The sequence below is a fragment of the Mercurialis annua genome, linkage group LG4, assembly GCF_937616625.2.
Source record: "Mercurialis annua linkage group LG4, ddMerAnnu1.2, whole genome shotgun sequence".
Taxonomy (NCBI): Eukaryota; Viridiplantae; Streptophyta; class Magnoliopsida; order Malpighiales; family Euphorbiaceae; genus Mercurialis; species Mercurialis annua.
The window spans coordinates 18,832,094-18,847,597 of record NC_065573.1 but is presented as its reverse complement, the minus strand read 5'-3'; the positions used below and the strand labels follow the sequence as shown (position 1 = coordinate 18,847,597).

At 30.8% G+C, this 15,504-nt stretch overlaps 1 protein-coding gene across 1 annotated transcript; it reads right to left on the bottom strand.

Annotated features, from left to right (window-relative positions):
• Positions 1-1,371: 1,371 nt before the first annotated feature.
• LOC126679075 (MADS-box transcription factor 23-like) lies at positions 1,372-13,553 on the bottom strand. The gene is made up of 8 exons (XM_050374011.2): positions 13,214-13,553; positions 11,276-11,354; positions 9,046-9,110; positions 8,363-8,462; positions 2,578-2,619; positions 2,416-2,457; positions 2,158-2,327; positions 1,372-1,618 (listed from the first exon to the last, which is right to left on the bottom strand). The coding sequence occupies exons 1-8, from the start codon at positions 13,414-13,416 to the stop codon at positions 1,531-1,533; spliced, it is 789 nt and encodes a 262-aa protein (XP_050229968.1). The 5' UTR covers positions 13,417-13,553; the 3' UTR covers positions 1,372-1,530.
• Between the last annotated feature and the right edge of the window lie 1,951 nt (positions 13,554-15,504).

Sequence of the window (15,504 nt, the reverse complement as noted above, 5' to 3'; positions counted from 1 at the left end):
CTTAAACCCTCCAGTTTGAGAATAATCATTCTCAATGATTTGAACTGCAGATGAATAAACATAAGTCTTAAAAGCCTTTCTGCCTTTAACTGTATCATTTTTATAATCAAAACTCATTAGTCATTACCTAATTAAATTGAGCACATATCAGTCTGAATAAATGAAAAATAGAACTGACCAGAAGATGATAATGATGACGAAGAGAGTCTAGAAGGTGAATTAGAGAGAGATTAAGAGAGAAAAGAAAAACCCAGCTTTAGATTGAGTCTAAAACCTAAACCCATGATTTAGTTTGTTTTATTATAGTTTTTAAGCAGAAAAAAGGAAGAAGAAATGGAAAAGAAGAGTCCATGAAAATGTTGCTGGAGTTTGATAATGAGTAAAAAAAAGAAAAGTGAATGGAATTGGTGTATGTAATTGAAAGTGAAAAGATTTGGTAAGTGGGATGTGGAGTTATTTCCGGCGAGATTCTCTGAATAATCTATTTGAAATGGCAACATGCAAAATGAACAAGGGAGATGGAGGTTACCATTTCAGTTAATGGCTTTTTTTCTAATTTGAAAAGTATATTATTGCTAATCAAAATCATATAATCCAAAAAATATAAATGGTAATCGTAAAGTCCAAACTGATATTTGGAATCGTAATTTTCTCATTAAAACTACCTAAGCCCGTATGTAGGCTAATTATCTCAAAAAAGAATTTTTCCATTTACTTTGTTTAAGGCCACCGCCGATTAATATTTTAATCGGCGGTGGTCCCGTTTCTTTTCTAAATGTCTTTAATTTTTATTTTTTGTTTTTATTATTTTATGTATTTGTTTGTTTACCTAGTTGTTCTTATATCTCCTTCTATGGAGTTTATATTTCTCTTTATGGAAGTTGTATTGCCCTTAATGGGTTTTGATGTTTCCTTTGTGGATCTTATTATGAGGTATAGATCGGAATCGTTTATAGTAAAAAATTAAAAATTGAGCAAATCAAGATTGAAGCTGTTATAAATGCAGATTGTGTTCTTGATCAAGTGTTTCTTTGAATCCAATGTCCAATTAGAGATCAATTGCTTGCAGAAGACATTGTGATACATGATCATCAATTTACAATTTGCAATTTTCAACTTTATGGTTATATCATCGGAAATTTTATTCAATTTTTGTAGAAAGAGAAGTGCAACTTTTGATTGTTATTTGTTTGTTAATATATTCGATCATATAAGCAATAAAATTCTCTCTTTCTTCTAAAAAAAAGTTTACTTTGTAGGAGAAAATTAGAGAAAGGCATCATGTAAATCAGTAATTGAATTATTATGACCAATTTCATGCTTCATGTGTAAAAAAACCCTACATGAACAAAATTAAACTGCCTAGAAAAATTAATCCACCACACTAAAGATTTATTTTTTAAGAAATTATGTCTGTGATTTACTCAACTTTCTAAGGATGATAGATAAACTAAACTACAAAAAAAAAAGGTTTCACTCCTTAAAGGAGGATCAAGTTCACTATCAATTATAGTTCCTATAAATCTAAAATCATTGAGAAGCTACTTGACTCCCAGAATCATTGCTGGTATGTTCTATCTTTGGTGCTTTCCTCTTCCGATTAAGATCATAAGGCAATCTGCATTCATTTTCATAAAAAACTACCAAAATTAATTAAGACGAGAAAGAATATTTAACTCGGTACCCAAAAATTGACCTGCAATTAGGGGTGTATATTCGGTTCAAATCAAACCGAATTAGTTATGTAAAAAATTTAAATGCTTTGTACCGAACCAAATAAGTCGGGTTTTGTCGGTTTTTAGTTTGCTTTGCTTTCGATTTGATTTGTTCGAAAAACTAAACTGATCTTTTTACCACTAAAATAGAAGGGAAAAGAAAATCGAAATTTCATATCTAATAATAATTCATCGAATCGGTTTAGTTAAGTGTTTTTGTTTCGATTTTCCACAACCCTACCTGCAATACTTAGTTAAGTGTTTTTGTTTCGATTTTCCACAACCCTACCTGCAATACTTTGTGACAAGTAAAATATGCTACAAGACCTAAATGAATTTAGTTTAATTTTATAATTGATGCAACCTAGCCAATTTCAATTATAATATTTTTGGCAATATAATATCTATAATTAATTTTCAAATTCATAAAATGTATCATTACCCCAAGTGCAAGGAGGTTTCCGACAGATCATCAACATCATCATGAACTTGCTCTTGCTGTTCATAACAATCAGCTTTAGTGCTTGACATGAAAAATTTTCTTTCTGAAGGATTAATTAATTCAGGGCGTAGAAGTGACTTGGATCTTGAAATTCTTTGAAGCTCCTCAACCTATACACATTCAAATAAAATGTCATAACATTTTATCACATATTAATGGTCTAATTGGATTAATTAAAATTAAGTTGCGGTTAATTACTTGTTTTCGTAGCCCTTCGTTCTCTCGGATCGCCTTCTCTTCCTGATGATCAACACAAAAAATTAGATTTAAGTACTTAAATATTAATAAAGGAAGGATATTAATATAAAATGAATTTTATATGCTGTGTTGCCACAGTGCCCTATTAGTTTATACAGTTACCTGGAATCTGGATTGTCTAAGTTTCTCGGAATGAAGTTGTTCCTGCAAGAATTAGTAGTATCCTCAAGTTAATGAATTATTTTTACCAAATATTAGTTAAGAATGAACCATAATCTGCAAATACTTGTGACTCGATTTTTTGTTGTTGTTAATGATCTCAATTCTCAAATTTACATTTTTATGTCAAATAATGGTCCAAAATTTCTAACATTTAGTCACTGAAATAATTTTTCAAAGCAGACACGTTTTAAATGTAAATTAAATTAAATTTACGTAAAATGTCTTTAAAAAACATTCACCTTTTAGCCTCTTTCATTTATACTAGTTTCGCATTACGTGCTATGCACGTGGCTCGTAACGTAATAATTAATATTAAATTAGTTAAGAATTTTTGTAAAAGTAAATATAATATATTCGGTTATAAATTTTTAAGATAGAAATTTAAATAATAATATATTGATCAAATACAGTATTTTAATTTTGTAGTTCAATCAAACTAAAAGATAGGTATCCTACTAATTTGGAGATAATTTAGTTATTTTTTACATACTAAAAACTAAATTGGAGATGATTTAGCTATCTATTCTAATTAGGACTTTAATTACAATAGTGATTAATTAAATAACTAATTAGTTAATAACTATAAACCCTTTATTTAGTAGTAAACTGGAAAGGATTATTCAATAAATTTGTCTGTCCCCCCCTCCATCCGTACTTTTATATATAGTATAGATAGATATAGCTAGATAGATAGATGATGCCTTGTAAAATCATCAATTTTGTTCAAATATGCACCTTTCACTTTTAATTGTATTCAATTTTGTTAAATTTGACTCTTTTCCACTTAAAAAAGAATCATTATGAATGACTTATTTGAATTTTTTTTCACTCGAAAATTTAAAATGAATGACTTATTGAACTGTTTTCGAATAAAAAAGATGTTAATTTTGTATTTATGGGAACAATAAAAATAAAAAGTGCATATTTGAACAAAATTGATAATTTTATAAAATCATGATATAATTAAAAGTTTTAGTGGCAAAAAAAATCCAAATCTTTACGACCTGTTGAAAATTTAAACCAAACATTTTAATTTTTATAATAATAACCAAATTGCATTTTTTTTTGCAATAATAGCCAAATTGCACTTTTTATATGAATTGTTTTGAAAGAGTTGAAAAGTTGAAAAGTTTTGAAAGAGTTGAAAAGTTCCGAAGTTAATGAAGTTTTGAAAGAAAATGTTCAAGTAGAGGAGATGCTGAAGGTTGATGGTGGGGAAAATATGGATAAAATGGAAAAAGAGGAAAGTAGAGTTCCAGATCTGAAGAATGAACAACCCAAGAAATGGAGTGCTTTGTTTGATAATAGATCCAGAAGTGAGTCGAGTGAGCTGAAATTTATCCCTCCAGCAATGAAGGATGGGAATAAATTTGTTAGTTTTAATTCAAAAGATGTCTCAAAGGATGAAGAGAAATGGAAATATGCAGTATTAGGGTGTGTGTATGGTATGTATCCAAAATTTGAGAGACTCAATGCTTTTGTTAAAAACAGATGGACAAAATCTGGTCTGCAGAATGTAACCAGAATCAATGCCTCTATGTTCTTATTTGAGTTCAGATCTGAAGAAGATTGTAGTGAAATCCTAGGGTCTGGTCCTTATACGTTTGACCAGAAACCACTTTAGAATGTCCATGGATCCTAATGAAATAAGATCAGTTCCAATATGGATTCAATTACCAGGTCTTCCTTGGGAGTTTTGGAACACAGAGATGTTGAGTAAGATTGGAAGCTATTGTGGTACACCCCTGTATTGTGACCAGTTCACCATAAGTAAGACCAGACTGGGATATGAGTCCTTGTGGAAATGGATGCTACTGGTCCTTTTCCTGATATGGTGGAGATGCAAGATGAAGTTGGTAATGTTTTTAAGCAGAGAATTACATATGAATGGAAACCTCTTATTTGTGAAAAGTGCTGCAGAATGGGGCATTCCAAAAGTACCTGTAGAGTGACACGAGATACTAAGAAAGCTTTAGCTGGGAAGGGTAATCAAGTTCAAGAGGAGAATGAGAAGGTGGCTGATGCTATTGTTGATAAGATTGTTGAGCAAGTAGAACCAGTGCCAGTTTTAGCAGGAACTGAGGAAAATGATGGTTCAAAAATAGAAGGGGAAAGTTCAGCAGGGAAAAAGGGAGTGATTCAGAAGAGTCCAGAGAAGCATAAGGTATCTAATTCTTTTAGTGCTTTAGTTGATAGTATTGCACTTGAAGAGAAAGTTGATGATAAATGTAGTAAGTGGAAGACTGTATCTGGCAAAAGTGGAAGTAAGGCTAGGCTGAACTCCAGGATGCTAGACATTGATAGATGATAGGTTCATGGAATATCAGGGGTATTAATCACCCCAATAAGAAATCAGAGATGGTTTCCTTGATTTGCAAGAATAAATTAAAATTTATGAGTATTACTGAAACTAGAGTTAATTCTACTAAGTATGATAAAGTGTGGAATAGTATGAAGTCTAGGCTTCCTGGATGGGGTATTATTGATAATTATAGTTGCTCTTCTATGGGGAGAATTTGGGTTATCTATAATAAGTTGGAGATTGAAGTTGTTCCTATTACAGTGCATAATCAGTTCATTCATTGCAAGATTATCAATGAAGGGGATTTGATTTTTTGTACTGTGGTGTATGGCTCCTATGTAGCTAGTGATGGAGGTGAATTATGGAAGATTTTCTGGATTGCAGCCAGGGTATGATGGGTAAGTGGATCATTATTGGAGATTTTAACTCTATGATGAGTAATATGGACAGAGTAGGGGGGAATGAGGTTGATATGCAGGCTTCTGATGAGTTTAAAAGTTGGGTGAGTGCTGCAAACATTATTGAGCTCAAAAATATTGGTAACCACTATACTTGGACCAATAATCAATATGGCTAGGATAGAATTTGGAGGAAAATAGATTGGTGCTTTATTAATAGTATCTGGATGGATAAGTGGCCTAAGTCTTTTTATGTAGCTAATTCTCCTAGTATTTTTGATCATAGCCCTCTTCTGGTTAGTTCTGGAACCAGAATTGAGAACATAATGGTGAGCTTTAAATTCTTCAATGTGTGGTGTGATCATGACCAGTTCATGAACATTGTTGAAAGAACTTGGGGTAATAGAGTTTTGGGTGTTCCTATGTTCCAAATCTATCAAAAGTTAAAGCTGTTGAGGAAAGAGATAAAAGTTTTGAATAAAGAAAACTTTAGTGAGATCAAAGTTAGAATTGACAATACCAGAGAGATGGTTTCTAAGCTGCAAGCTGATCTGCAGGATGACGCTTACAATAAAGATTTACAGGATGAAGAGAGAGCAGTTAGTAGCTACTTCTTTAAGCTTCTTAGTTGGGAGGAAAGTATTGCTAGGTAAAAATCTAGGATGTTGTGGATTGGCCTAGGGGATCAAAATACTAAATATTTTCACAGATGTATCAAGCAGAGGGAAGCCAAGAAGAAAATGATTATCTTAAAAGCTGCTGATGGGTCAATTATTGAAGATAGAGAGCAGATTAAAGAAAATATCCGGAGGCATTATAAAAGCTTTTTAGGTGCTACAGAGCCCAATAGAAGTAATGCAAACCCTGATGTGTTTGATGAGGGATATGTATTGAATGAAGATGATAGGATGATCCTCAATGCTGAAGTGTATGAGGAGGAGATTAAAACTGCTCTATTTGATATCAATGGAGACAAAGCCCCAGGCCCTGATGTCTACAATAGTGTCTTTTTCAAAAGAAGTTGGGGAATCATTGGAAAAGACATCTGTCATGCTAGTTTAGAGTTCTTCAGAACAGGTATTATGCTTAAGCAAACTAATGCTACTACTATCTCTTTGATTCCTAAAGTTAGGTCCCCTATGTGTATTGGTGATTACAGACCTATTTCTTGCTGTAATGTCATCTATAAAACCATTTCAAAGTTTTGTCTAACAGGCGTAGTAACATTCTGAATAAAATTGTTAGCAATAGTCAATCTGCCTCTATCCCAGGTAGGAAAATTGCTGATAATATCCTTTTGGCTCATGAGCTTGTTAGGAATTATCATAGAGAGAAGGGTAACTCCTGTGCTCTGACAGTTGACCTCCAAAAAGCTTATGATACTGTAGCTTGGGATTATATAAAGGAAGTCCTGATAGTGTTTAGATTCCCTAGAAAGTTTATAAAGTTAGTTATGTCCTGCATTAAAACAGCTATGTTTTCTATAAATATCAATGGTGAGCTAGTAGGGTATTTTGCTGGTGGGAGGGGTCTTAAACAGGGGACCCTATATCTCCCCTAATCTTTGTCCTTGTTATGGATTACTTGTCTAGATCTCTGATTAAGAATACAAAAAATGGGACTGGTTTTAAATATCACAAGAGCTGCAGGAAGATTAACTTGTGTCATCTTGCTTTTGCTGATGACTTATTTTTATTCTGTAATGGGGATCTTGACTCTGTGAAGATTCTGAAGAACTCCACGATGGATTTTGCTAAAACCTCTGGTCTGAATCCAAACCATCAAAAAGCTTTGTGTATTTTGATAGCTCTGATGTTAATGTCATGACTGAGATCATTAATTGTTTGGGCTTTAAAGAAGGAGTGTTGCCTGTGAATTATCTTGGTCTGCCTCTAGTGTCCACTAAATTAAACAAAGAGATATGTAATGGTCTCATTAGTAAGATTACTAAAAGAATTAGTTCCTGGTCTGCTAAATGCTTATCCTATGGTGGTAGATTGCAGTTAATTAACTCTGTGCTGATAAGTATGCATGTTTATTGGTGTACTACCTTTTTGCTTCCTAAATCTGTAATTAAAGGGGTTGAAGACTGTTGTAGAAAGTTCCTTTGGCATGGGAGTGATTCTGATAAGAAAGGTAGTTTGGTGAATTGGAAAGAAGTGTGTTATAGCAAGTGTAGTGGTGGTTTGGGTATCAAAGTTGTTTATCTCTGAAATGTACCAGCTATTACTAAATATATTTGGAATTTAGTCTCCTGGAAACCTTCTATATGGGCAACCTGGGTCATTGACAACAAGCTGAAGCTCTCAAGCTTCTAGGGGATTTCTAAACCTCTGGATAACTCTTGGAGTTGGAGAAGCATCCTCAAGATCAGGGCCTTAGTTGCTGCTCAGTTTGATTACAAGCTTGGTAATGGTGAGAAGTTCTTTTTTTGGAGTGACCCTTGGCCAAATGGAACTCCTATTACTGAGAGATATCCTAGTATAGTGATAAAAGATTCTGAGATTCATTAATCAGCAAAAGTTGATAGCTTATCGAAGAACGGTAATTGGTGTTTCCCAGACCCTATTGATGAGTGCACTCTTAATGCCTGAGATTATATCAAGTCAAACTATAGAGCGGAAATAGAAGTGGAAGATGAGGTAAAGTGGAAAGCTAGCAAGAATGGAGATTTTTCAATCAATAGTCTGTGGAAGAAGTTAAAGCCAGAGCAAGATAGAGTGATTTGCAGTAACCTGATTTGGTTTCGTTCGTAATGTAACTAGGCATGCTTTTATTTTATGGCTTGCAATGAAGGATAAATTGATGACTAGAGATAAGCTTAAAGCTTGGAAAGTGCTGGATTCAGATGCCTGTTGTTTTTGTAATGCTCACAGTGAGAATGTTAAGCATCTGTTCTTTGATTGCATTTACTCAGTTGAGATTTGGAAAGAAGTTCTTAGATTCATGAATATCAGAAGAAATGTTACGCCTTGGAGAAGAGAGGTTGACTTCTTTATCGGAACAGTAAATATTTTGGACTGACCTTTTTATCTTTGACAGAAAGTAGTCCTTCACTTAATTTCTTTTCCAAGTGCTGAAGCTCTTTCAATTTCAACCCATCAAGTTGTTGACCACTCATTTGCCTATATAGTAAAAAAAATGATAGATTTTTAACCAAACTATTCCGATTAAATACATTATGGTTCATTGAACTTTTAAATTATTATAAAAAAAATACTAATATCATTTATTTCAAAGTCATTAAACTTTAATTTATATTTCGGAAAGGGTTTTTCGATCTAATTTTACTGACAAGCTCATAAATGTTTACCCTGTCACCAATTTCATCACACGCCATGTAAACTAATATCCATTTTAAAATAAAATGTATAATTTTGTAACCTTTTAGAATTTATATTCAAATTGAAATAGTACATGTACAGTGAGCTATTTTTTAAGCAATACTATTTAATGAAATATATGTTACATGACATATGACTAGATTGCTAATATGGCAAATATTTTTAGTTTAGATGGCTATATCAGTAAAATTAAATCGAAAAAAATATTTTTAAAATTAAAATTAAAATATGGTGATTTTGGAAAAATAAATTGATGTTTAGTATTCCTTTTGAAATAGCTCAAAATTTTAGTAACCTCTAAAATATTTGAACCCAACTACTCTATAAATTTGAAATTGAGATGAGATTATGTTTGATGACTTACAAGCATGTCATTCTTAGTCTTGAGACTTCATCTTTCAATGCACTAACTTCTGCAGATTCTGATGGCTGTTTCACGAATGATTGAAATTAAAATTAGTATAATTTTTTTAACAAATTTATCATACAACCGATTTTCCAGAATCGTGAATAGCGCTAGAAAACAAGAATTGTTGCTCCGGAAGTCATAAAAATAATGAAAGAATGCTAACGGATCCATTAAAAGATTTGAAATTGAAAGAATTTTGAAAAACTAAGAGAATTCGTTACCTACACGTAGGTTTGGCAATTCGTGTTTGCGGGTCATAAACGGGTCGGACCCGTTTAGAGACGAACACGATTAGCCTAAACACGAACACGACACGATTATAAATCGGTTTTTATATATAAAACCCAAACACAACACGAATATTACACGGGTTACACGACATGACACGTATAAACACGTTTATCTAAACGTGTTAACGAATCAACCCGTTTAAAGTCACAAGTTTAAACTCATTTAATTATTTAACCACTTTTAAATTTTATTAAATATAATACTAAAATAATTATAACTATATTTTGAGATAAATACTATTTTAATTATATATAATATTAAAAAATTAATTAAAATTTAGAATTAAATAACATTTAAATTATAAAATAAATAATATTTAATTGAAACTAGTTAACCGTGTTTAAACGTTTAAACGGGTTAGGCGTGTTAACCCATTTAAACACGAAAAATCCATTTACATCAAATCCAAACCCGTTTAACTTCGTGTTGTGTCGTATCATTTCATCATGTCGTGTCGTATCATTTCATCGTGTCGTGTCTAAAATTCCCATGTCTACCTACGACGAGTCATTTATGGACTTCTCTCACAATAACTCCACTATCCTTAAGTTATATAATGAACAAAGGATCACTTTACCCCCTCAACTTGGCATAAAGTATCAAAAACGTTAAAATTAGCAAAAAAAGGATCACTTTTACCATGAATTTGGTAAAATCGGGTCAAAACCCCCCTCCCCACTCTCACCAAAGGGAGTGAGATACACTCTCCAGTTTTGATGATGGTTTTTTTTCCATGGTGGTTTTTGATGGAAAAATGTTTAAAATGGTCCTAATTTGTTTTAATATTTTAAATTAATATCTAATAATTTAAAAAAACAATTTAATCCTTTCAATTTAAAAATTTATATAACAAATTAACCTTCCAATTTTGAATTTTTAACAAAAAATTAATTTTTTTTAATTTAATTTATATAAATATTCATAATTTTATAAAATCAAAAACCATAAAAAAATATCTTTTATACACGACAAAACAATTTATCCGGCGAAATCAAAAATCAACCCCTCGAAGAAGATCCGGTGAATCTGTTCATCACAAAATCGATGAACAGACCCAGGGTCTCTTCATCACTTTCATTAAGAAAGTGATGAACGGATGGGGTCTGGTCATCACTTTCTTAATGAAAGTGATGATCAGAAATAGATCTGTTCATTTGGCGAGCTCCTCGCCAAAATGAAGAGCAGATCTGCTCCTTGTTTTGGCGAGGAGCGGAGCTGCTGCTCCCTTCTCCTGTGAGGAGGCTCTTTTTCCTCATTCGAGTTGAAAAAAAAAATATTTTTTTTGAAAAAAGGTGTAAAAAAGCTCCTAGATTGATTAGAATTTAATTATGATTAATTAGAGTAAATTATAATTAATTAAAAAATCACTCTTCAATTAAGGTGTCACGTCACTATAAGGAGGATTTTGTGTCGGTTTTGCCAAATCCATGGTAAAAGTTATCCGGTTTTATAGTTTTGGACTTTTTAATATTTTGTGCCAAGTTGAGAGGATAAAGTGATCCTTCGTTTGTTATATATTTAAAGAATTGTGAGTCATAATTTGTCAAATTAGACTAAATGGGATTAAAGTTATATATTTTTTTATTTCAAATAAAAATTAGTCAAAATTTCTATGACTTTATTAAATTACAATATTAAACTAATTTTCAGAAGAATTAATCAGTTTTGCAATGACAAACAAAGGATTAATTTTGGTATAATGTGGCTCAAAGTTGAAATCAAAAGCTAACCTCAAGTTGTTCTTCCTCTATACTACAAATCCATGTAGAATTCAGTAATTTAAAGATGAAAGAATTGTCAATATATATTGATATCAATATTTTATGTAATTAATTTACATGAATAATATAGGAGAATAAATAATATTGTTTTAGTTAAAAAAAAAAAAGCTTACCTCTATTATGTGGCGAGGAAGATGTTTAGTGCATTCAGAATCCAGACCATTATTGTATCTTGAGAGTGTGTGATCCATGCTGTATAAAATTATTAATTTAGTACTACTCTATAAGATAATGAAATTTTAAGGGCTAATAATCACCCATGGCCCCTGACCTTTTGAGGTCTCATTACAAAACCTCATAATATTTAAAAATGATCATAAAATGCCCTGATTTTTGTGGCAGCTCTCACAAAAGCCCATAAATTCCAAATATGACCAAAATATTTCTGGTGCCGTCTTTTCAGTCAACAGTCATTCCTAAAAAAAACTGATAGTGCCACATCAACTGTCATATAAGCAAAATACCCTAAAAATTTCAAACACCCAAAATACCCTTAATTTTAATCTATAGAAAAACAAAAAAATCAAACCAACCCAATCTAATCTAAAGCACTCGATTAACCCAACAACCTACCCAACCATCACCACCATCCAACCACCGCCACCATCCCGTCAGAAAATTTTCCGGTCGTCTTCTCCGAGTTAATAATGACCGAAAAAATTTCCGGTCATCCAAAAAGATGGATTTGTTCTTGAGGAACAGATCTACCATGGAAACATAAACAGACAAGAAAACCGGCAAAGAAAACCGGCAAAGAAACGGACATCGGAAAACAACTTTTTCCAAAATACAGGAAACAAAAACGTGGGAGAAACACATAAATAATAAAAATATAAGAATATTTTTATAATTACTAAAAATAATAAAATTATATATATATATATATATATATATATATATATATATATATTAAAATTTACTTATAAAATATATTTTTATATAAATAAATTACTATTAAATTATAAAATTAGTCATTTAAATATAAGAATAATTAGGTTTTTTGTGTTTGGAAAGAAGAGTTTTTGTTTGTTTATTGTGATTAATGTGAATAATAAAATTTGTTGGTATATATATATATATATATATATATATATATATATATATATATATATATATTAATTAGAACTCTTTTAAAAAAATATTTATAAGTGATCAAGATTTATTTTTAGGAAATATTCAACTTTTTTTATTTATAGAAGCAGCCCCAACACGCTTTCGAAGGGTTTTTGAGAGTTTTGAAAACAAAAACATTTATAAAACGGGAAAATGCACCTTCGTCGAGGTTTCCGTGCATCAGCTATCACCCATGAATTTATATTATAATAATTATTATTTTTCTTGAATATCAAAGATTACTATTTTTCTTAATATTTTATTCCCTTCCTTGTCAGTTATCTAACATATAGGAAGCAAACATTGATATTTTTTCAAATTTAAAAATAAAACCATCACTTGAATATGATATATAGTACTTAACCCAAAATATTAAATTATTCAAATAAAATTTACAAAAAAAAAGTAATATATTTATTATTTCATTATATTTTTTGTGAAATTCTAAATAAAAGTAGAGATATTCTGAAAAAAGAATTATCCTAAAAAACACGCAAGACACATAGTTAGCCCAAAATGCTAACCCTTTAATTATATTGGAAAGTTTGTTATATCCTACCATAATTAGAATTCTACAATAATGAGAATTTCTTAATCATCAGTTATCTTTCCATGAAAAACAAACCCTAAAACTGATTATTTTAAACCTAATCCTATCTTAAAACCTGTCACTAATTTTATGAAACTTCCATGGTCCTTACAATTTTAACTTCTTATTGACTCGATTTCTATGATACATTATGAACCCTAACTACCACAGATGCTAATTAAACCAATTCAATCACACAAAAGAACTCGAATTCAAAAAATTAAACTAGTAACACCATTTTTTATACGGAGATAAAAAAAACATAATTAAAATTGAGAATCGAGGTTGCAAATTCGAGATTTCTCGAATAATGAAGCGAAATAAAAGGCGAGAAAATAGAAAAAAATACCTAGAGCTGGAGAATTCATAAAGCTTTCCTGTGCTAGAAAAAACAATAACAGCAACTTCAGCATCGCAAAGAACCGATAATTCTTTCGCCTTTTTCAGTAATCCCGTTCGTCTTTTAGAGAATGTAACTTGTCTGCTATTCAAATTTTCTATTCTTTTTATCTCTATTTTCCCTCTCCCCATTTTTCTTTTCTCTTCTGTCATCCTTTTTTTACTTTCTTGCAAATCAAGCTATCCTCTAAAATAATAATAATAAAATAAAAATGTTGCAAAATCTATGTATTTGAGATTGAAAGAAAAAATATCATGTTAATAAAAAAGAAGGGAAGAAGAAAGGAAAAAGTAGTGAATAGATGTATAAATAGGTTAATTTATATATATATGTATATATTATATTTATATGAAATAAGTATGTAGACACATATGTGTATTAAATTGATAAGGATTCTTTAGGTTTAAAGAAGGAAAGTATGACTAGAATTAGGATATGTGACAGATAGGATACTAAATCTAGCTATTTATCCATAATAGGGAGTTTTATTTACTTGGGGAGTGGGATCTTTTTGCCTCTTTTGGTACTTTTTATAAGGTATTGTTTGCGTAAATTACATGAATTTTTTTTAAAGAATGCAAAAACAGTTTTTAGTCTGAATATATATAGTTTCGTAACGTTTTCAAAACCCATATATATATATATATATATATAAAAACAATGTAACATTTAAAAAATATTCTTACATATACAGGATAGGATTTAAAATATAATTTAACCTGTATATACATGCTAAATTTTTATTAATTAAAAATACTTAAAGTACATTTCAGTCATTTAACGAGTATCATATACGTTTGACAAAAAATATAGAGCCACTGTAGATTAAAAAAATAATATTTATTTTGATAATGTAAAATAAATAGTTTATTGGGTTCTCAATTTTTCTCTACATAAAGCAAAGAATATTATAGTTTTGAATCAAAAAAATCAGTTATGCTTTTTTTTGAGAAAAAAAATGGTTGATACCAAACTAATGATTGCCAAAAATGAAGAGATAACTTGCCAAAGAAAGTACTATTGATAGGTAAAGCTTAAAATGGAAGTGTATTTCTCTTTCTTTCTAATTGTTGAATTAAAATGGAAAATATATTCTAAATATACTTGCCAAGTTTGTTTCTCACTATTTTTTGTTTGAATACATTTCAGAAATCTTCTTTTTAGGCTTGTTTCTTCAACTCTATATATTTCAGTTACTAATTTGATACATTTTAGAACATTCTACTTTAGAATATTTCATTTTGAAGTTAAATTAGTCAAATGATTCAACTATAATTGTGTATGTTCGTTCCTGCTTTTTCATTTTTATTTTATCATCAAAACTATCTAGAAGGATATGAATAGGGTAGTGATTTTTGCACTCCACAAATTAATAATTGCACTCTACTTTCACCTTTTTAATTTATAAATAATTTTGTTACCGATGAAAACACGTTTTATATCAACCATAATGATGGATCGAGTCTTATGAGGATTCGGCCGAAAAAGCCTACTTCAGAATTCGACCTGAAATAAACCGGTGACACGTATCGGCACGGCCGAATCCTAAGAGATTCGCCTGCCTTAGAGAACACTTGTACGGACTTTGCTTAATCAATACATTGGCCGAATTCTCTTAGGAGTCGGCTAAACCTCAAAAGACCGACCTTTGGTAATACAATCATGTCGAGGGGCTAATCCGAAATCAACTACTATGCGATAATTAATGAGAGAATCTGAAAGATAAGATTTTCTAGATATATCAAGAGATATTTTCCTAAACGAGAATGAAGACCAAAATAGGAAGACGTCCCTATTCAGGATTCCTCCCCGAATAAGAAAAGAGATAAGATCACGCTAAGAAGTAAGAATCCCTTTCCTACTTCGAAACCTATTCCTTAAAGGAATCTGAGGTAGCGGAAGTCACAATAAAGAACAAGATAATATAAGAGTTGTTGATTAACAAACAATGCCAGCAATTAACTTCTACAACCTATTGATTCAATAATACGAATACTAGGAATTAGGTATCAAACGTTTGTTGGTTCACATAATACCAAAATTTGAAAAATAAACAATCACGTCTCAAAATATCCAAAACTGACGTTCAATAATTTATAAGGTTGTTTAAATATTAAAACAAAATAAAAACCTTGAACTGAGTGTAAAGAAAAATGAAATGAAGTCTAAAAAACTGCCAAAATCACAAAAACGTCATTTTGAAGGCGCATATGATGGAATTCGGCCCCAAAGTGACGTAG

What these genes read in the sequence shown, in the direction of transcription:
- LOC126679075 (XM_050374011.2), bottom strand. Translation starts at nt 13,416, where the DNA reads ATGACAGAAGAGAAAAGAAAAATGGGGAGAGGGAAAATAGAGATAAAA. An exon ending in TTCCTCGCCACATAATAGAG is followed by an intron (nt 9,111 to 11,275) that starts GTAAGCTTTTTT and finishes TTCGTGAAACAG; the next exon opens with CCATCAGAATCTGCAGAAGT. An exon ending in AGACTAAGAATGACATGCTT is followed by an intron (nt 8,463 to 9,045) that starts GTAAGTCATCAA and finishes TTTACTATATAG; the next exon opens with GCAAATGAGTGGTCAACAAC.